The following is a 23007-nucleotide window of genomic DNA, read 5'->3' as shown; positions in this document are numbered from 1 at the left end:
TTCACAAAGGAAGATTTCACACACACACACATACACATATACACACACATACACACACACACACACACACACACACACACACACACACACACACACATATAGATCCACACAATCAGCTAAAAAAAATCATTGAAACTAAGTGTGGGGCTGCAGATACAGAGCTTGGTGGGTAGAGCCCTTGCCAAGCTTGCACAAAGGCCTAGGTCTAAGCCCAACCACAAAAGTACATGGATAAACAGTGCCTTTAGAAATATAAAGATAATTAATAAACGTATGTCCCACAAGTACATCAATTACAACTGGCTTCACCAGGTGAGAAGTCACCTTTTACCCTGAAACATCTTTACCATGGATGGCGTTGTCACCCCCAGACACTTAACTTTGGACTCTCCTACTCCCTCGGCCCGACAAGGAAGACCTCAACTGCTGCTTCAGGTGAGGCCGCTCCAAATGTCTACAACATTTGAGGTGAAACTTTCAGGTGGAATTTCTGCTCCCGTCTGTCTGTCTGTCTGTCTGTCTGTCTGTCTGTCTGTCTGTCTGCACTAGGACAGACTAGGATCACCTACCCTGAGCTTTGGCCTTTTGAGATGGGGCCTCCCTGTAGCTCAGACTGGCCTTGAATTCACAGGAATCCTCCTGCTCAGTTCTCAGAATCGTTCCTAGCTGTGTCACCAGCAGACAGCAAATTTTAAGGTGGACTCCGCTTACCCCTGAGTATAGCTTGAATACCTCATGGGCTTTTCACAGACATGAAACAAAGCAGACCCCCTGTGTGTGGCCTCTGGGTCCTGGCCAGGAGGAGATGTCTTCTTCTTGGGTTCTGCTTCTTACTGAGCTGATTTTTCTGTTAGTTCTAGGGACCAGACCTGGGCCTGGCACACTCATGGCAAACATTCTACCACTGAGTTTTATCCGGGCTCTGCTGGGTTTCTTGGCTGGGGACTTCTACATGCCTCATTAGGCTTCTATAGAACATCGCATCTCTTCAATATTTTAGTACGTTCTCACTTTGACATCCTCACTTTCCCAGATCCCTTACGGTGTTTATGACAACATCTGCCCCCATCGCTTCATCTGCTAACTGCATGGAACACACGCCTCTTGGCAAACTTCTTTTCCACTCTGTGACCTCGCTGCTGCAGGGACTGCTAGGGCTGTTAGGGCTCAAGCCCACCATTCAGAGTTCAACAAGTTCAACAGCCAATCTATAGAAAAGAAATCTGGGCAACTGTATTGGCGGCCATGTTCTTAGTACATGGTGACCTGAAGACAGGGATCGCTGTGCCTTTTCTCGGTAGCTGAAAACTTTGTTTTACTGAATGCTGTTACCTTCTGCATCACGTATGGGGAATTTTAAGCAGGCAAACGGAAGAAGGTCTGATTGAAGATGAAGTTAAGTGAAAGAAATTGGTCTCATTTAGCACATGACAGGATTCATCTGTGTTCCCAAGTCCACTGAGGTGGCATCGTGGGCGTTTCATATTCATGAGCTGCTGCGACACTGTGTCCCCTCATTTACAAAGAGCCGTGTTCAGCAAATTCTGTCCCTGTGGACACCCCGTGCATTTCATGGTCTTGTCAGAGAGACATCAAACGCTCCAGTAACCAAATACCAGAAAATGGCTTTAATTAGTGGATCTCAATCGTATAAATAATTTTTTTTCTAAGTGAAAAAATGGAGAATTTTTTTCAAAAGGGAAAAGAAAAGGGAGAAAGCAGTAGGCAACAGGCTTCAAACACCCGAGGAACAAGGGACAGAGGTCTCCGAGGGGTCCTGAGTGCTCCCCTGTACTGCCCGGATCAGGGGACAAGGTCTTCAGGTCCCCAGCAAGCCTGCTGTCTGAAGGCTTGTCCCTTGTGATTCCTACTCCTCAACACAGGGTCCAGACTGTCCTCATTACGGGCAGATGAAGCGAAGAATGCAGAAATGGTGGCAGAGGCCATAGAGTCACACTACAAATCCCAGGACCAGGACTGACTGCAGGCAAGAGGGTGGCTGGAGACAGAGCCCTGCTTGGGCGGCTCCCTGAGGAGGCCTGCGATAGAAGACAGGGAGCAGAGGCTTTGCCCCACATGTGTTCCTGCTAAGCCAAAACTCTCCTATGCTGCAGGGGAGGCAGACCAGACCTTGAGAGCAGGAAGGTCAAAAAAGACACTGCCAAGTGCCTGCCTCCGGAGATGGGCTGTGGCTCCCCATGAGGAGCTCCTGGAAGATTGGCAGCAGAAAAGGGGTTTGGGAAGAGCCTTCACAAGAGTTATGGCATCGTGTGGTGCACAGAAGCAGTCTGATCCCACTCTGTTACCCACAGAGGGGTGTCACCATGTTTCTGAACCTCTCAGACACCCACACACAATTTCTTTATCAGCATTCCCTTCTGCAAACCACACCTCCAAGCCTGCCCAGAGCTCTAGAGGAATCAGTGATGGCCAGAGAGGATGAGCAGCAACCAGGGCTGAGCTCTGGGATGGATTCCAGGGTAGCACTCAGGAGAGACAAGTTAGCCCAAGAGGATTCTCAGGCTTTAAGAGACTCAATTCTGAGAAGACCTAAGTGTTACATTTTGGGGTGGCCTCTTGGGACCATCATCCCACTGGTGACTGGCAGCTGAAGAAATGCTCCTCAGAGCTTCCTGGCAGTTTTCTCCAGCTTTTATCTACAGGTCTGTGTTGAGGACAAGGAGGGAGAAAGAACTTTAAAGATAATAAAAGAATGTGTAGCTGCTGGGAGGAAGGGAGACTGAGGGGCTCCTCAGTGAGGCCCGGGATGAGGGACACGGTGTCAGTGTGGTGAGAACGCCATCGCAGAAGTGTGTTAGAAACTGGGCATATCGGATTCTATTTCATCTTCTTCATGTTCCCGGGGAAAAAAACAAGACAAACTACACTGCTTTCATTCCAAATCCTTAGGTTTTGTGTTTTTCCTTATATATATTTATTAAAAAAAAAAAATGCTCCTTTGATCGATGCCACTCGTGACACCCCACATACGGAACGCCTCTGAGCGGCTCCCTCCACGCGAGGCCACTGCTGGTGACAGCCAGCTGGTTTTGATCACAGCCATTCCGAATCGGATTTTCATAAGATAGATGAGGAGTCTTAGTGCTGCTCTCTCTTATCAGATGAGAAACAGAGGGGGAGGGGAGCACGGGTCCGGAGGGAACAGCGCAACAATCAAGGGCTGTGTGGTTCTCTCTCTGTCCCCTCAGCTGCTGCAATTTTCAAAAGAGTTTGCCTCGGGCACTTTTAAATGATGGTGTCTCAAATCTGTAATCATCCTTCAAGAGCTTTCTCTTAAAGGGTCTTTTAGGTAAACCTAGTCCGTCAACCACCCTTATGGACTCAGGAATCAAACTGTCCTCCAACGGATGTGGATTGTCCCCATGGCCCGCGACTGGCAGTGAAGTTTCAGAAAGCTGGGGAACCTAACACTAGGAAGAAAGATCCACCACTTGGCTAAGTTCACCTCCTGCTATGGTTGGGGTGGGGTGGGGGGACGGGGAAATCATCTTTTACTTCCTCTCCAGATTTTGGCCACCTGGAGGTTTGGCTGGCTCAGGACTTATAGTAACAAATGTCCATTTGTATCAGAAGGAGAAAAGAAAACTTAACAAGCAAGGGTGAGGTGATGTCCCATGTCTAACCTTAGACACACAGACACACCTCACCCCTTCCATTTCTCCTAGACAACACCAGGCAGTCAGGTTTCCACATGAGCAATCAGCCATCTAATGAGGAGTGTGTGGGCACTCACCGCCATCCAAGACCATAGCCTGCTGGGCACTGGGAACAGCTCTGGAGCCAGGGTTCTCTTCCTTGTAGAGAATACTGGGCTTTTTCTTGACACAATTCCCATCATTTGAAAGAGGTCCTAGGACAGTGAACCTCTCTCTTCTGGTCACATACATTCAAGGAGCTTAGAGTCTCCGTGTAGTGGCTGCTGTTCCCGTGAGGAGCTGGCTATACAGAGGGGCTCTGCCCCTACTCTTGTGCTGCAGTCGCCCACTCCCTTCACAGTTGTGGAAGAGGGACTGCATCTGGCTGTAAGAGCAGAACCACCACTCAGCCACTTCTGGACAGCCTCAGAGAACTACATCAGAGTAATTCCATCCCACTTAGTCTACCTTCTGCCCTCATGAGGAAGAAACCAGGAGCTGAGAACACATACTCTGATCTCTATCGTGATTTCTGAAAGACATAGCTCTCCTTCACACTCGTCAGCTGAATGTTGGGTGATCCAATAGGAATCCCATCCCTCAGTTAGCCTGCGGGAGACACAATGCTGATGGTGCTACACAGCCTGCTTCATCAAAACCACGCATGCATATATGGTACAAAGCTTTCGCTCTCATTCTGCCCCTTCAGATGGGGACATGCCAGCAACCTGTTCATGTAAACAAAGACTGTAACCTGAGAGAAAGTGGCTGTTGACTGTGCTTCATTCAGACCAACTCTGTGACGACAGCAACTCTGGCCAGTCTGTTACAGTTGGAATGGGAAGTGTCCTCACAGGTTCCCAGCTATGAATACCGTTCTCCAGCTGGCAATGTTATACTACAAATCTATGGGACCTTTAGGAGGTAGTGCTCAGCTGGAAGAAGGAGGTCATTGGTGACAGGTCTTTGCAAGTTACATCATCAGTGCATATAAAAAGCCATCACTACACCTGCACACACTTCTACCACTGTGGACGTAACTGCCTCGTCATGTCTCTCCACAATGATGGACTGAGACCCTCTGAAACTGTGAGCCAAAATAAATTCCAGCTTATACTGTGGTCATGGTGACTCAGAAGTGAGGAATACATCTTATGTGACCCAAAACTTCAAGCTACTGCTAAGACACAGAGCTCTGTCTGTCTGTCTGTCTGTCTGTCTGTCTGGGCTTCGCCAGCTGCAGCTGTGTGCTTCTTGCCATCACTATGCAGAACCCCCTCCAGGGGCCCAAAGCTATGGAGCTCATCTTAGACTGGGATGTCCAAAGCCATGAACCCAAACAACCCTTTTCTCTTCCTAAGTTCATTATCTCAGGTATTTCGTTATAGTAAGGGAAAGATGGCATTATAGCTACTTTGCCTGTTGCTGTGACAAAACTCCCAACAAGAAGCAACTCTGGAAAGGCTTTATCTTGGCTCACGGTCTGAGGGTACAGTCCATGGTGGCAAGGAAGCTGAGGCAGCAGGAGCCCGAGGTGGCTGCTCATGAGAGAAATGGCTGCTGCTGCTCCACTAGCTTTCTCCTTTTTATGCAGTCCAGCAGGCAGGGTGGGTGGGCCTTCCTGCCACAATTCCTCTCATCTAGACAGTCTCACAGCCATGCCTAAGACCTGTCTCTGCGGTGATTCTGGATCTTGTTAAGTAGAAAACTACACCGATTAAACCCAGGCTGTCAAATATAAATATCAGTGAGGTCATACACCCTCATAAGTAAGATTGGAAACAAGGCTACCAAGTGCCTAGGACCCAGCACTCCCGCCGTTAACAGCTAGGTGGCTACACAGTGGGTCAGAATATGCTATGATGGTGTACTCAACTGTCCCAGCTCTGCCAGTCATGTCACACTGATAGCTTGAAACAAGCCATCATGGCACCCCAGAACCTGGCAGGTACTGCCCCTCCTGACTGGTTTTCTTCCTGTGGAGAAGCTGGCTGCTAATTTGCCGGTGTCAGCTTATTTACTGGCCATGTGACCTGGGTGACACTGCAAGGCTCTCACTTCCTCTGTGAGAGGCTCGGATTCACCTTGGTGAGCGCACACAGCGGCTTCGGCTCCACAGGTGAGGCACCGTGGTGGACACAAGCTTTATTATCAATGCTCTCTAGGATTGGTTTCTGTTTAAAATTCTTACCTAATATCCAGTAAACAAAGTAAGGCACAGAGCAAAGGGAGGGCAGCCTGGCTCTTGGCTCTCAACCTCTGAGCGCTGGCTGCAGTTACCTGCTGTTACCTGCTGATGCACGGAAGTTGGGAATGGTGACAGAATGGACTACTAACCAGTGGTAATTATTATTGCTTATCTTAAGATTATGAACACAAAGCAGGCAGGCTTAGGAGGCACCCAGGAAATGCCACAAGCTGCATGAAGCTTCAAGAAGGCAGGCAACCCATGAAAACTTCTCACTAAGCATGGGAGGAGGCAAGGCATTGGCTCCATCTTATCTGTTCTTAAAGAAGTCTTTCCGCTTTTCTTCCTCCTTTTCTTCATTCAAGCTCTTCAGGCTCAAAGTGACTCTGCTGTTTGCAAGAGGGATGCAGGATGTGGTGGAAGGGTTAAGCAAGAATGAGACAGCACCCAAAAGAGAGGCTGAAAAGCCCAGAGAAGATGACTGGTAAGCAGGAGTCAGGGGTCGGCACAGAGATAGCCCTCTAGAGATAGCGCATTTCCAATTCCGCTGACAGCACTCACCCACATCTCCTTCCAGCCTCATTGCGTAGCTGTGTTCAGCCACTTTTACCTATTTTCCCTGTTGACATGGATAGAAAATTGAGCAATTACCCTTAAACTCAAAGCTCTCAGATCATCCAGATTGCTACACTTGAAGAATTAAGTCCCCAGTCGCCCCTGGCTAGAAGTGGCTCGACTCAGCTTGTCCTTTAGGAATTAAACACTTTTTGGTTGGCCAGAAGGATTTATTATTCCTAGGTTTAAGGCATTTCACTTCTGTCAAAACTGGACCTCAGGATGTGAAAGGGACAGCTCTCCCCAGTGGGGCTGAGGCACACCCACAACCTGGGGCTGCTACAGGACAGAGTCACAGTGCCAGACATGATCCTGCAGGAAGGCAATGCTCTAACACAGTGGCTTCTTTACTGAACTCCGTTTTCAGGGACTTCCCATTCTTAGAGACTCACGGATGAGGTTGAGGGGCTCACGGATGAGGTGGGGCTCACGGATGAGGTTGGGGGCTCATAGATAAGGTTAGGGGGCTCACGGATGAGGTTGGGGGACTCACAGATGGTTTTCTAACTTGTATTTTGGTTTGACATAAATGACTTGAAAGTAGAGTCCATGTTCAGATGTATATCCAGAGATAGTTTTAGCCTGAATATTCTTTACATATGTGCATGCACTTTCATATGTGTGCTTGCATGTTGAGGCTAGAGACTTGGGGTGTCTTCCTCAATTGCTTGCCACCTTATCTGTTGAGCCAGGGTCTCTCACTGAAACTGAAGCTTCCAGTTTGGTTACACTGGGTGGCAAGAACCCCAGGGGTCCTCCTGTTTCTACTTCCCCAGTGTCAGGGTTGTAGGCACACGCCTCTGTACCCAGGTTTTTCTGTGGGTGCTGATAAAACTCAAGTCCTTTGTTTGCATGGAGAGTCCTTTGTCAGTTGAGGCTTCTCCCCAGTGTGCCTGAAAACTCTTTTCTGAGGTTAAAGAATTTCTCTTCTCCATCCCTGTACCACCTCTCAATGTTCTCGACAGTCTCACAGTCTACCTTGGGCTTGCCTTCTACTGCTGGGTGGGCTTTAGGGCTGACAGAGACTAAGCAAGGCTAGAAGAGGTTAAGAGGGGATACATCTTTCTACTGTCATCTCCTTCTACCGTCATCTCCTTCTCTTATTTCCCAACCCCACTGCTCTGGCCTGGCAGTTAACTTCTGCTCTACCATCAGCTGATGCTTGGAGTTAGATCTGTAGACTGTCCTTCCCTTCTGCCACCCAATCCAAGTTAGGTCTCCATTTTCCTAACAGCACTTGCACTCTTCCTCCACAGGACTGAGTGTGCTCCTGCTTATTTAGTGGCATGATAATGTCTTGTGTTCCTGCCCCCCTGCTGGACTGGAAGCTGCCTTGAAGGCCAAGACACTGAGTATACTTTGTATCTTTTTTATCGTTCAACCCTGGAGCCCAGCCACATGCATCTCTCAGTAGAGTGTTGTACAAATGGTTGCCAAGTCAATGACTCAGTGAGTGGCTTGTCCAACATCACTCTCAGAGACTGAGACATGATGTTCCTTTTCAAATGCCATGTAACCTTCCAGTGACAGCAAATGGCTTTACAACAAGCCAAAAACTTGATTTTAAGAATGGATGATCAGGGCTGCAGAGATGTCTCAGTGGTTAAGAGCACTGGCTGCTCTTCCCAGAGGTCCTAAGTTCAATTCCCAGCAGCCACATGGTGGGTTACAACCATCCTATAATGTGATCTGATGCCCTCTTCTGGCATGCAGGTGTACATGCAGATAGAGCACTCATATACATAAAATAAATAAATAAATCTTTTAAAAAATAAATGATCTACAAATTGAAAAATATGACATAATAGGAAATTTCCAGCATAGCAAAAGAGATAACCACTAGAGAAAAACACAGAATAGAAAAAAATCTCTGGCAACTATGTATCAGATGAGGAATTCAAATGTGACACACATAGAGAACTTCAAACATTAAACAGCAAGTATCTCCAACTGATAAAGGGGTTAATGAACTGGATAGGAAGTTCTCGAAAGAAGAAATACAAGTAAATATTTGAGAAAGTGTTCAACATCCTTAGCCACTTGAACTACGTTGAGAGTCCTTCTCACCCTAGTCAAAATAAGCATCATCAAGAAAATCAGTAGACTGAGCTCGGGGGCTGGTGAGATGGCTCAGTGGGGAAGAGCACCGACTGCTCTTTGGAAGGTCATGAGTTCAAATCCCAGCAACCACATGGTTGCTCACAACCACCCATAATGAGATCTGATGCCCTCGTCTGTAGCGTCTGAAGACAGCTACAGTGTACTTACATATAATAAATAAATAAATCTTTAAAAAAAAAAAAAGAAAAAGAAAATCAGTAGCAACCATAAAAGCAGGCATAAAAGAGGGCAAAATATATAACACGTGTGTGAAAGTCCCAAACAAAACCCCTATACATTGTATACTAACTTACAATTATATTAAAGGAGTGCAAGGCTCTGCCATTGAAGGATGCTCATCTAAACAGAGAAGACGTTTTCTCATCCACAAAGGTCACGCAGTGCTCTGGCTGCCCGTTACTCTCCAGCTGTTTTCAATAATCATGGCCTTCCATTTGCCCAAGCACTGTGTGTAGGGACAGTGAAATGCTTCAAGCTAGGACCAGAAGCTTAGAGAGATGACTGCAAATCTCCATTATTAAAGCAGTGTGTAGTTGGCATGGACAAGTATCAGGGCTTAGCTCTGCCAGCCAGGGTCCAGACTGGGTACACCAACCATTCTCCACTTGCAGTCTCTCCTTACACCAGATCCTTTCTTCGAGTCCAGCTAAGCAAGTCCTGTTCACCCTTCATGACCTGGTCCAAGTTCTTCCTTCTTCCTGAAGTGCTTTCAGCCCACACACATCTAAGTGCATAGTCACTAATATGTAACCACGTCCCACCATGCCACCCCTCAGTCTGCCATAGATGCTCAATCCCTGTCATATTTTTTTCATCTTCTGTTTTGCTTCCCGACAAGGTTCTGTGTTCCTTTAGGTATAGCCATCCTGGGTCTTGTGAAGGATTTGCAAATCGCTTCCCAGAGACCTAATCCAACTTGCAGATGTATTCTACTTACACAATGTTTTAAAATTCCTTCTTGGGGGCTGGGAGTCCAGCTCAGGGACAGACAGGCTGCTTAGAACACATGTGGCCCTGAGTCCGAGCTCCAGCACCACACACCTAAAAGTGTCATTTTTAATTTCTTATTTAATTTTTTCATGCTGGGGACTGAGCCTTACAGGAGCTATGGGCATTTTAGAATTAGAAATATATCCTTAGTCTGTCTGTCTTCCTTTGGAGTATAATTTGAAATCTTTCAAGCCTGAGAAATCTTTCGTCTCTGAGCTCATCACAGGCTCCAACGCTCTATGTCACTTCTCCTCTAGTTGTTTCCTGTTCCTGGATTCTCTGTCTGGTCTCTGTAGCCACCAGAGCTCACAGCCTAGCCATGATCTTGCTAACACATCCAGGTCACATTCTTTGGCTCACCAGCAGATGCCCAAGCCCTTTATAAATCCCACTCTGTTTCTATTCTAAAATCATCAAAGTTCCTTTCTCCTGTGTTTTTATGTCCTACTTCCCGGAAGGGGAAGGCACTAGAGGAGAGACATCATCCTTTTTCCTCTTCCAGGCATCAGGCACTCTTCCTTTGGAGACCCTGAGACTGCAGCTAGTGAGACATGCTTCATGACTGACAGGCAGGGAAGGAGCATCGTCTCCCTGGATCAGGCACTCGTACAGGCCAGGGACTGCCTTAGTTACACCATCTCTAGCCCCTGGGCAGCACAGGCCCCAGCAGGCACTGGAGGGAAACCTATAGGCTTTCCCCCATACACCCAACCACAAAGGCTGGCAGTAGAAGACTACACAGAATGAGGGAGACTTGATTTGGGCTGCGTTCTTCTCCCTTTGGGACATCCGCCAATGACCCATCCCTGCCAGGTGTGATCAGCCCTTCCTGGGTGATAACACCCATTGCTCCCCTAAGAACTTGGATATGGTTTTATCCAGGGAGCCAGTGGGTCTCCTTAGAGGTGTTCAAAAAGCTGCTTAATGTCATTGTTGACTGTGTATGGCCATTAATAATTCCCACGAATCCATTCCTGGGGACCCACTGGATACTCCAAGTTCACAGGAGCAGCCTTCACTAGCCAACCCAGTAATTCTCTGGGCAAAGATAATTCTAGAAACTAGTTATATGCAACAGATGATTCTTAGAGCATAATGGATTCTAAACATTCACATTCAACGAAATGGACTAAGCCAAGTGTGAAGTGTGACGTATGAACTGATTTCCCATTAAGGACACAAGCAGAACTGAATGGAAAAACAGATTTATGCAGGAGAGGAAGCATCTTTCCTGCAGGGGTTGGGGAGGTGGGGTGTGGGTGCTCTCTCACAAGAAAGGAGTTTGCTTCAGCCTCTATATCAAAACCACAAGTTTCACATGCCAGGCTTACAAAGGGAAAAATATTAGAGGTATTATCTGAAAAGAGACCTCTTTTCCTCTATCCCTCCTTGGTGACACTTGACAAGCACCCATCAAACACTGTAAGCAGTCTGAGACGATGCCATCATACCTGAGACATTTGTCACAAAGGCTGAAAATAAGAGCTCTGAGGTTAAAGGTCAGCCTCAAAATCCTGCTGCCCCCATTTACTGGTTGTGTGACCTTGGACAAGGTTACTCTTCTCTGATGTAAGCCTGCTTGTCTTCAAAACAGGGATATGAGCAATTGAGGTGTTCACCAGCAGGTTAATACACTGTGGTCTATCCATATAATGGAATATCATTCTTCAGTAAAAATGTAAATACCAATAATACATGCAACAACCTGGACCAATGTAGGAATCAAAATGAGATTTTTAAAAAGGCCAGGCATGTTTATGCTTCTATTTATGTAAGCTGGGATAAAATGTGTATACATACGCTTTCATTTATTCTAGAAAATGAAACTCTTTTATCATGAAAAAAAATCACCAATAGCTGGTGAAGCCAGAAGCAGAGCGGGGATGAGACTCTGTCTGTTCACCGTAACAGGCGTTCACAGGATGTAACTATCAGCCAGACTCAGTCTACTTTAAATGGTTAAGGCTTTCTGTACTTAGACTCAAAAAAGTTGATTGGAAAACCTTTGGCATGGGGAAATGGGTGTCAGGAAGGTGTCCATAACACAAGCATAATAATATGTATAAAGATCCTAGGAATCCAGATAAAAAGCTAAGCAGAGTGGTGTGGGCTCAAAACTCCAGTCATGCAGGGCAAGGTGGACAGGCAGATCCCTGTGCTCACTGGCCAGCCTAGTCACACTGGTGAATTCCACATTCACTTCTTTTAAAAAAGGTGAAGAGCTATCAAGAAATGACATCTGGGGCTAGTGAGATGGTAAGAGCACTGACTGTTCTTCTGAAGGTCCTGAGTTCGGATCCCAGCAACCACATGGTGGCTCACAACCACCCGTAATGAGATCGGATGCCTTCTTCTGGTGCATCTGGAGACAGCAGCAGTGAATTACGCTGGAGTGAGCGGGGCCAGCAGAGGTCCTGAATTCAATAGCAGCCACCCATGATGGCTCATAGCCATCTATCTGTACAGCTACAGTGTACTTATACACATAAAATAAATAAAATAAGTCTTAAAAAAAAGAAATGATATCTGTATCAACCTCTCATCTTTACATGACAATATATATGTGTACATACACACACACACACACACACACACACAAAGACACACACGTACACACAGAGTCCTGGTCATAGAATATTGATTGTTCTTGAGAATTACACGATACAGTATTAAAATATAAGCCATATATATGCCTATTATCCCAGCATGAAGGAATCTAAAGCCAGAGGAACAGAAGTTCGAGGTCAGCCTGAGCTACATGATGGAAATTGTGTCGATAGATAGGTAGATAGATAGATAGATAGATAGATAGATAGATAGATAGATAGATAGCAAACAAGAAAATACGAAGCACCTGCTTGGTGGCTGGTACAAGGTGGACATTTAGCAGTAAATGATGGTGACATTGGTAGACAACTGAGGAGCAAGAGCTGATTCTTAGGTGTCTCTCCAAGTCCTGCGACACTATGTAGTAATCTCTAAGACTCAATTTCTTAATGTTTTTAAGGGCAGTTTGTTCAAGATAGCCTGTGGAGCCCCTCCAAGCTGCAGCAGTGTGACTCTAAAGCCATAGACAACCGATGACAGCCAGTACAGCCTCTGGTCCCACACGTTCACATCCAGCAAGTGTAGTATTTGCAAAGGTTGGACTGTGACATTTTATAGTTACTCCTTGAAATGTAGCATTTTTGGCTGGAGAGATGGCTCAGCGGTTAAGAGCACAGACTGCTCTTTCGAAGGTCCTGAGTTCAAATCCCAGCAACCACGTGTTCACAAGCATCTGTAATGAGATCTGACGCCCTCTTCTGGTGTGTCTGAAGATAGCTACAATGTACTCATATACATAAAATAAATAAATCTTTAAGAAAGAAAGAAAGAAAGAAAGAGAGAAAGAGAGAAAGAGAGAAAGAGAGAAGGAGGGAAAGAGAGAAAGAGAGAAAGAAAGAAATGTAGCATTTTCCACAGTGGGAAAAAAACGTGAAGAAAGTAGAGTTCCAGAAACCCTTTGAAGGGCGTGGGAAGGCGGCTCCAGGCAGGGTGGCTAACAGCCTGGAGACAGGCCAGTGGGCAAGCACCAGTGGATTAGAGCCACACTGTTTTCTTGTTGTTTCCATTTGAAAGTTTCTGGCAAAAAGCTCTAGAAATCGTGTTTCCTGGATTTAATGTTTTCTTACATAAAACCCAAGTTTCCTGGTATTACAAACAAATATACAAGCAACCGGAGACAGAAGTTCTTCGAGAAATGACTTGTAAGACATGACTTGCCATGTATACTCCTACCTGGGTTCCAGACTGGCCAGATAGCCACATTACCCTCTCCTAGTTCTAAGCTGAGGCTACCATCTTCTCCAGACCTCAGAGGGCTTCAGCAGCAGCAGAGCTAAAACTTCAGCCTGTCACGAATCCACTCGGGCAGCTTGTCTAAATCAGTGTCTCTTCCTCCCCCTCCAGGTTCTGGTCTGAGCATGGCCTGGGACCTGTATCCGAACCCTTATCCCAGAACACCTCATGAGCCTTCCTTCTGACCCCACCCCAATCTTTGGATTGCCAGGTTTTACAGACTGAATTTTCTCCCTCTTCACACATAGATGCACACAAACCTGCTAAAAAGACTTAGGGGCAGTGCTTCCAAAGAGTGACTGGTACCGCATGTGATCCCGATGCAAACGCTAGGACAGTGGAGGGATGCTTGGCTGGCTGAACTCGGGCACTGGCCAGTGAGCAGTGCAAGACCTAGACCTCGAGAGATGGGAGCCATGAAGTGAGCCAATGGCCACCCTGGCTTCCTGCACAGAGGTATGTGGGCACTGTCATGGCAGAGACACCCACACGGAGCATGGAGGCCTCCTGAGATGAGGAAGAAACTAAACTTTAGAGGAGTTTAGGTGGCTGCAACAGAGAAGCAGAGGTGTGACAGGAGCTGTCTGGAGGCTCCCAGGGCTCCTGCCCACGCCCTGACTTCCTTTAAGGCCACTCACCTTCTCCTTCGTCTGATCCTGTCAGGGTCTGCTGTCGGAGGCGGCGACTGTCAGTAAGAAACAGAATAGGAGAGAAGAAAATGAGTTTCAAACGACAACCCAGAGTTAATACGTGTCCTGACTACTTTTCTGTCATCTGGACACAAGCTAGAGTCAGCTGAGAGGAGGGAGCCTCATTTGAGAAGATGCCTCCAGAAGATCCAGCTGTGGGGCATCTTCTTAAGTAGTGATTGATGGGACTGGGGGCGGGGGAGCAGCTCATTGTGGGTGGTACCTTCCCTGGCCTGTAGTCCTGGATTCTATAAGAAAGCAGGGTAAGCAAGCCATGAACAGCAAGCCAGGAAGCAGCATCCCTCCACGGCTCAAGTTCCTGCCCTGTTTGAGTTCCTGTCCTGACTTCCTCCATTGGTGTGGGAATGGAAGCCAAATAAGCCCTTTCCTCCTTGCTTTTGGTCACAGTGTTTCATCACAGCAACAGAAACCCTAAGGCAACAGTTAACACACCTTTTCAGGCAAACGGGACTGCGGAACACAGCATTCCCAAGGGCAGCACCCCAGGCTGACATGGACACTCCCCACCTCTGGGGACACTCCCCACGCCTGCCACTAGATCTTTGTCTACAGCCTCTTCCCTTAATTTCAATTATCTTCATTTTTTCAAACCTAAGTCTTGGGAGCAGGCCAACACCAGGGGACTGTCATTACCTCTGCGTACCTGTGTTATTACAGTGGGAAGTTTGGGCTGGCACCCTGATTCCTGGGCATGTAAAAAGGTAAGTCTGTGATATGGGCACCAGTGCCAGGTTCCAACCTTCAGGGGAGGAGGCAGCATGAAGCAAGATCTTTTGTTTGTTTTGTTTTGTTTTGTTTTTTCCAGACAGGGTTTCTTTGTGTAACCCTGGCTGTCCTAGTACTCACTCTGTAGACCATGCTGGCCACAAACTCTGAAATCTGCAAGCCTCTGCCTCCCAAGTGCTGGGATTGAAGGCGTGCGCCACCACCACCTGGCTATGGAGCAAGCTCTTAATTCATCACGCAGATCCAGGGCCATCTGATTTTCTCTTTAAAGATTTAATTATGATTTTTATTTATGAGGATCAGTATTTTGCCTGCATGTCTGTGTGTGTACCGTGTGTGCCTGCTTTCCATGGAGGACAGTTCAATCCTCTAGAACTGGAGTTAAGGATGACTGTGAGCTGCTACGTGGGCGTTGGACACCCAAGTGTTCTGTAAGGGCTCTTAAATACTGAGCAGTCTCTCTAGGCCTCCAACTGCTTTCCCAATGCTCAGCACAGGCTGGAGGGACAATGACAGCTAAGGCCACACTGCTGGCCAAGCTTACTACAATACATAACATGGGGATACAATAACATGGGGACTTACTCTTCCATCTCTTCAGAAACTTTCTTTCCCAATCTGGAAAAAAAAAAAAAAGAGAGAGAGACAACATTTAAGACAACTCATGAGTCTCATACACAGAAGCATTGTCTGGGGAGAGGCTCAAGTGGACACAAGTCGGCACATCCCAAACACTTTCTCTGTAGCCACTGTAAGGGTGTGTGTGTGTCTGCACACATGTGTGCATGCCTTAGCGTGCATCTGTGTGTGCCTCTCTGTGTATATGTGTATCTGTGTCTCTCTGTGTGTATGTGTCTATGTATCTGTGTATGTGTGGTACCTGTGTGTGTCTGTGTGTGCGTGGGCATATGTGTCTGTGTGTATCTCTATGTGTATGTGTCTCTGTTCATCTCTGTGATGGAGGGAGAGGTATACACTCAGATATGCACGTACTGAGCAGAGGCAGAGGTTGGATCAGGTGTATCCCTGGATCACCCTTCACCACCACCCCCTCTCGCTCTTTAATACAGGGTTGGCCTGTAACTCTCTACATAGACCAGGCTGGCCTAAAACTCACAGGAATCCATTTGCCTTGTATCTGCCTCCTGAATGATGGGTTTAAAGGCCCATCTCACCACGCCCTACCACCTTATCTTTGAAACAGGATTTCTCTCAGTGAACCTGGTACTTACTGATTGGCTAGACTGGCTGGCCGGCAGTCTCCAGACCCCTGCCCCATGCCAGGGTGACAAGCATACATGACCATATCATGTTTTTGTTTTTATTTTTTGTTTTTCAAGACAGGGTTTCTCTTTATAGCCCTGGCTGTCTTGGACCAGGCCCAGGCTGGGCTTAAACTCAGAGATCCACCTGCCTCTGCCTCCCAAGGTCTGGGATCAAAGGCATGCACCACCACTGCCCATCCTCATATCATGCGTTCTTTGAATGTGGATGTTGGGGATCAGAACTCAGGTCCTTGTGATCGTACCGCTGGTTACTGGCCATATTCCCAGCCCCTGTAAGGCCTTCTTAAAGCCTTAACTCAGAATGACTAGACTTCAACTGTTGACTTTGAGTGTGGGCAGCTCAAGCAGTACCTGAAATGGATGCAGACAGTGACTCTTAACAACTGACAGGGCAGCACGCTGTTTTCAACGACCAAGGCTCTGGTCACATTTGGGGCTGTTCCAGCCTAGGTAGGTCTGCAGGAGCAATGGGTGTGCACTGGCTCTGCTGCTTGGCAAGAAGTCTTCTATCTGAGTGATTCTGGGTGAGGAGTAAGTCTAAGACACTCCATGAGATCCTGGACCTGTATGGCACCCACACCTTTACCTAGGGCAGCAGTCATCACATGTCAGTGACATGAGATCCACCAGGAAGCCTGTTAGACACGCAGACCATGAGATTTCTGGACCAGCCAGTGTAGGGATGGGGAACCCAGGGCTCCATACTGTTTTTGTTATTTGTGGTATTATTACTGCTGGCATTATATGATCTTATTATTAATATTTTATGTGATTGGGAACTGAAGTAGCAATGAAACAGTTTTCTATTTATGGTTGGGGCTCACCATGATGTGAGGTACTAAATTAAAGGATCACAGGGTTAGGGACACTGAGAACCACTGTTCTAGAGTGTGGATAAATCTGGCTTGGACCACACTGCTGATTGTTAACAAATGTTCATCTTCCTGGATTACTGCAATAATACAAAGCTTACAGCAACACAACCCCTGGGACCGAAGCCTGAACTCTGCCACCCTGAGACCCCTCCTATAAGGCCAGGAACAGTTCTGAGTCACTGAGTCTGTGCCATTGGTTTCCTTAGAGGAGCCAAGGGACAGCAGGATGAGTTCTATAGTTATGTGGGTATCGGTGTGTAAGCCAAAGGCAGCCTGGGTGGGAAGTAGATTCTGTCGTATGGTGTCTTTCTCTATAGAAAGCCAATTAGGCACATATGTGTGCCTTCAGAGATCCAATATGAAGTATTGCCTCACAGATCCACCACATCCGTCTGATCCCCAGGGGCATCACAGGTAGCATGGTGCCACACACACAACAGTTGTCAGTACTTCCCAAAGACATCCACAGGGTACTGCAGGTGTCTTCATTAACCAATGGCGCTCAAGGATACAGGGCACTGAGGCCATGGGCCTCATGCTCGACAAAGCGAGTTAGCAATGAACTTGACACTAGACTTTGCTTCTCTGATTTTCACCCTAGGTCACAGGCACACTGCCTCAGCTGACAAGCTAGCATCCCCAGAGCACCCACACATCTCTCTGGATTCCTGTGCACACAGTCCTTTGTACTGCCCCTGCCTACACAGAGAACTGAAGGATGCAGATCATCCTCCGAACAGGCAGCTCTTAACCACGGAAGGCAACAAAATCACATGCAAAACTTTCTCAATGGAGAACTGCCAGTCCCGCCACCCCACCCCTGGTAGTAATTTCTAGAAACAGTTATGCAATGGTTAAGAGAGTTACAACTGTATTCCAGATACGAGGCTGGACTATACGGCTGCCAAGCAGCAAGCCCCACACATGCCTTCTACCACAGGCCGGGAGCCCAAACAGCTCACAAAGCAAAGCTCCAGTTCCTGGAACTCACTCAGTCTGTGATGTTTGTCTAACCCAACCAGGAGTTCACCACCACAGCAGGTCAGGCAGTTCAGACCCATCAGAGATGCTCACTCAACATGCAAAATATAAAAGCATGGAGCTTGCTGAGACAGCACTTTGAAGAGTTAATCAAATGCCAGGTTTCTTTTGAGAGGCCTCTCCATCACTTGCTGCCTGCTTTGGCCATTCTGCAGCATACAGCTTTACCTGTGGACTAGAAGAAATAACCCCACCCCACTCCCACCTTGCAGACTTGGTAACCGTGGTGAGGACGCACGTCTGGTCAGCCAGCAACTGCAAAAGGAGAAATTCTAGCCGTCTGTGGTGGCCCTTAGCAAACCACCAAAACACTCGGCCAGCTGCTGTTGGATTCCCAACACTGGCCTCTCAGATAGAAGTGCTTAACTGCTGCCCTGCTGCCACCACCTCCCTTTAAAGCCCAGAGTCCTGGCTCAGCACCTGACCTGTCCCCTCCTGGTCTTCATATCTGTCTCTCTCTACCCTGTTCAGCTTGACCCTTGTTCTAACCCCTGCCTGACAAGGATGTGCATACATTAACAGCAGCTCTATGTGGGCAGGTATGCCCCTCCCATACCCTCTGCTAGGAACCAGTTAATACTTTCCATGGGATAAACATGCTTTGGACTTATAAGAGGGCTACAGCTTTGCCAAGTCTCACAGTGGGGTGGTTTATTACACACTTTGTAATATGGCAGGGAAGGGAGTGGGCGTGGGGGTGGGGATATTGTTGGGCTAGGTCGCCTTCTCTTCCCCAGTCCTACCTTTTTGCTTATTGGGCTGGGCTGAGGACAAGCATGACCTCAGTGTCACAGTGCATGACTGCAGCCACAAAAAAACCCAAGGACTCTGGGTTCTGCTGCTATCATTCTGGAGCTCCATGGAAAAGAATGTGCTATGGGGTTAAAAATCACCCCTGGGGTGATTCTCCAGATGAGGGTCTATCAACATTTGTGTGCATTACCTGATTTGTCTCTCCAACTCTCCTGCAGGTATCTGTCCCTGATGGCCTGATACATCAAGGGCTTGGGTTGGCCACCATAATCAAAATAAGGACCACATATGAGAGACCTGTAAGTGGTTATGCAGACATTGCTAGCAGCTAAGGGTGAGGCCCCCAAAACAACCTGGGTCCCCTTTGCCACCAGACAGACCCTTTGCTGCTTCCGTGAGAAAACTGAAGGTGGCTCTAATGCTGACCTAACCTCGTAGAAACAGTCTCTCATGCCTAATGGAACACTGCCGAGATGTAAATGGAGATAAAGTACCATGGCTCGGAGGACAGCCAGGACTCTATCTTTATGCAGCATGACAACGTTCGGTGGTTAATTAGACACTGTTAACCTAGTTTAGCAGGGGACATAACTGGGATAAATGGGGGGAACTGTCCTTGAAGCCGAATGGACCCCGGACCCCCTGTACATTCCCAACGACTATTGCATCTGATCCAGGAAGCAGAGTGAAGAGTTTGGGCACACAAGGACAACTATAACCCACTGCAGGTGAGAACTCTAAAGTCACATGGGTCCACGCAAAAAAGATGAGATTCTGCAGCAGGGACTAAGTTTATAGAAGAGAATTAGCGAGCCATCTGGGAATACACAATGGCCACAGCTCCTTGCAGTTTACCATCATGTCCTCCTGCGGAAGGAAGCAATCAAAATGCCATTTTCCTACAAAGTGTCCTACCCTCATGGTTGAAAATGCCTGATAGAAACCTAAGAACTGAGCCAGACAGTGGTGGCATATGCCTTTAGTCCCAGCACTTGGGAAGCAGAGGCAGGTGGATTTCTAAGTTTGAGCCAGCCTGGTCTATGGAATGAGTTCTAGGATAGCCAGGGCTACACAGAGAAACCCAGTCTCGGAAAAACAAAACAAAACAAAAACAAAAAAACAAAACAAACAAACAAACAAACAAACAAAAAAGAAACCTCAGAACTGCTGGGCATGGTGGTGTACACCTTTAATCCCAGCACTCAAGGAGCAGAGGCAGGTGGACTTCTATGACTTTGAGGCCTTGGTCTTCACAGTGAGTTCAAGGCCAGACACAGTGAAACTCTGTCTCCAAAAATAAAGTGAAATGAAATAAAATAAAATACCCAAACAAAAATTCACCTCCCCAACACGTCTGAAAGCTCAGAGGTGACTTTCAGCCAGGCCTGAGAGAAGGAAGGCCCTTTCTCCCTGAGCCCCAAACCAAGGCTCCACATTACAATGCACATGGCCTTCCAATAGAGACGTAAGGGAAGGCAAGGTCTGCTGTTGTAAACATGACTGCCCAGTCCACTCCCCCCACACCTAAAATTCCTGAGAAAAGCCACCAGATTTCTCACTCAAGTCTTTTCTAAGAGGACATGCCTATCTTCCGTCACTCAGGGTCTAGCTCCTGTCATCTGTGTGTTTAGTGTCCAAAAAGATTAGTATTATCCTTTGTCATTTCTTTTAAAGATAAGTAAGAACTCCCTAGCATCCAGATTTTGTCACTGTGTGTCTCTAGGTCATGTTGCATCCTATGTAGTTTGTGTAAGAATAGTTCATCATCAAGTATCATGTTGAGGGATGAAACCCACATCCCAGGCCTGTCTGCGCATAAACCCCGTCCTCTGGAAGAGATAGAGAATCATGCAGCCATTCCTGGATGAAGTCTGCCCCCTGCTGGGAAGATTAAAAATAACATTGTTGTTAGGATTCTAACAAGGCAGGAAGAAAAAGTCGCTGGAACACACAGCAACAGTTTCAGTAGCTGAAACCAGTTGCGAGACCATATAAAATATATGCATGTGTCTGCTGCAGGGTTTGGATTCTGTACCTTAGGAAATTCAGCCAAGCCTTACAGCACTTAGGAAACCTTTACTGGACTGCAATTATAGACTAAGCAGGAGCTAGGAACTAGGGGAATTCTGGTCTGTCTTTTCTACTCTGGTAGGGAAAGAGAACATTATAGAAAGAACATGAAATCCTCCTTAAGCTCATACTGCAAAGCCTGAGACAGCCCTTCCACCGCCATCCACGCTGATCAGTGACTGCTAAGTTTGACGTGGAGATGACAGGGACCCAGAGAAGGGCCAAAGCTTGCTGGCTGCAGAGCTAGGACCTCATGTGCATGGCTCGGGTTGGTGCTGTGTGTTCTATGCTCCAAACTTCAGGGGACAAGGGAGATGGATAGAAGCAAAATGCCAAGGAGGGGCTCAAAGGGAGCTAGCCACTGCAGTCAGGCTTCCTGGAGGACTAGCCCAGTGAGAGGCAGGCAGCGAAGCCACAAGAAGGCTTTCTGGTTGGAAAGGCCAGACCCATGACAGGGCCACATGAGGCCAGACAAGATGGTCGCTCCTGGCAGCTAAGTAGTGACTGAACATAAAGAAGGTAGCAGAGCTGGCAGGGTCAGCAGGTGAGCTTGTGCAAGAGGAAATGAACTTTCACTGGGTCCTAGGCTCCCCTCAAGTCATTCAAGCCAACACAGAAGCAGAGAGCGCGCAGCTCGCCCTGTACTCTGCAGCTCTGCAGCAGCAGAGGCGGAAGTGGAAGAGGTTCCTTTGCTGCTGCTGGAGGTAGGATGGAGATGCGGCAGAAGGACGGAGGCCAACAGTTTCTCAAGCTTTCCCATGTCACACGCCATTGTCTGGATTTCTACTACAGCTGTATATTTTCTATACCTGCACCATATTTCCTTTTAAAAAGGCTCCTTACTTATCCTTTAATCAGTTTATCTGAAAGAAAAACTACATCTTCAATGGGAAGATAAGTATCACCAATCAGAGGACCATAAAGATAAAAGCACAATTTTAAAGAATATACGCTTTATATTTAGGGCACCTACATACTACAGTTTGCCAAGAGTCTGAGCTTTCAGTGTATTCTTTGTTTGGAGTGGGTGCTAGCAGGGCTGGAGATGTGTTAAAGAAATACTGGGGGCATGGTGAGGACTCGTTCATTGGACGATCAGAGATGAAAGCTAATGGAAAAGATAAGCCAGCCTCCCCCCAGGCATGAGTCCAGCCTTGGGGAAACAGCTGCGTGGAGCCCGAGAGAAGGCTGTGCAACTGAGGCCAGAGGAAACCAGGGCTCCCGAAGTCAGAGGCCAGCTTCACAAACCTTGATTTCAATTCTCTTCTGTTTGCTTTCTGGTTTGTTTTGTTTTGTTCTGAGATGAATCTGCCTATATAGCTCAGGCTGGCCTTGAACTTGGATCCCTCCTGACTTAGCCTCCAGAGTGGTGGGATTTAAGGGGTCCGTGCTACCACAGAGGCCTGTAAAGACTTCCTTCTTCACTAATCCATTGCTTATTTTCCCAGCTCTCTTTTACATCCTATACTTACCCCCAGAAGTCCATAGAGACCCCATGTGGCCTGAGTCATGAGATGCACACTGGCAGGGTCCTGAGACTCCTGTAGCCAGCCCCCTTGTAGCTGCAACATTTGAGGTGACAAGGACCAGCAGGGCTGTGTGCAGTGGCTTCCTGGAGATCTCAGAGCACCCCCAGGTACAGAGAAGGTAAATATGAGCCAAAGACACTGACTCTTGAAAACATGGCTTCTTACATAATGACCACCAGGAAACACAAACAAAGACACCAGTAAGCAGCTTTGGTGAGGGGATGGGCCCCAAGTAAAATCTGTGGTAGCCCACCAGATCAACGTGCTGGAGGCTTTGTGAAAAAGCGGTTTCCTGGGCACATATGCCCAAATTATTGCAGCTCATAATAAAACTGCTCTCGGTTATTTCTTAATAGAGGACTGAAAAGCAAAGGGAGGAGGTAGGCATGATGTTCACAGCCGCATTTATTTTTGAGAGCACGAACCCATCAAAGGGAGAACAAGGGGACCACTTCTGTCAGGAGAATTTTAACCAATGGCTGGCATCACTCACCAGTCCCTCCTGGCTTCCAGCTCAGACTACAAGGCAACCCATCTCCCTTTAGCTCAGCCTGGCTGGCTCGGGGGACACAACTTTTTTTCCTTGAAAGTTTTTTTTTTTTTTTTT

The 23007-nt window shown here is 47.3% G+C and overlaps 1 protein-coding gene across 1 annotated transcript in view; it reads right to left on the bottom strand.

The window, feature by feature from the left end:
• The window catches only part of Ift43 (intraflagellar transport 43), a 74650-nt gene that overhangs the window by 5639 nt on the left and 46004 nt on the right, over window positions 1–23007 (bottom strand). Inside the window, exons 4-5 of the mRNA XM_031356164.1 lie at window positions 15432–15464; window positions 14049–14095 (exon numbers count right to left, since the gene is read on the bottom strand). Coding sequence (XP_031212024.1) covers window positions 14049–14095; window positions 15432–15464 — 80 coding nt within the window. The remainder of the gene's footprint in view (window positions 1–14048; window positions 14096–15431; window positions 15465–23007) is intronic.

This window comes from Mastomys coucha, unplaced genomic scaffold (assembly GCF_008632895.1).
Source record: "Mastomys coucha isolate ucsf_1 unplaced genomic scaffold, UCSF_Mcou_1 pScaffold6, whole genome shotgun sequence".
NCBI classification, from domain to species: Eukaryota; Metazoa; Chordata; class Mammalia; order Rodentia; family Muridae; genus Mastomys; species Mastomys coucha.
The sequence above is the reverse complement of the archived record's forward strand: the minus strand, read 5'-3'. Positions and strand labels throughout refer to the sequence as shown.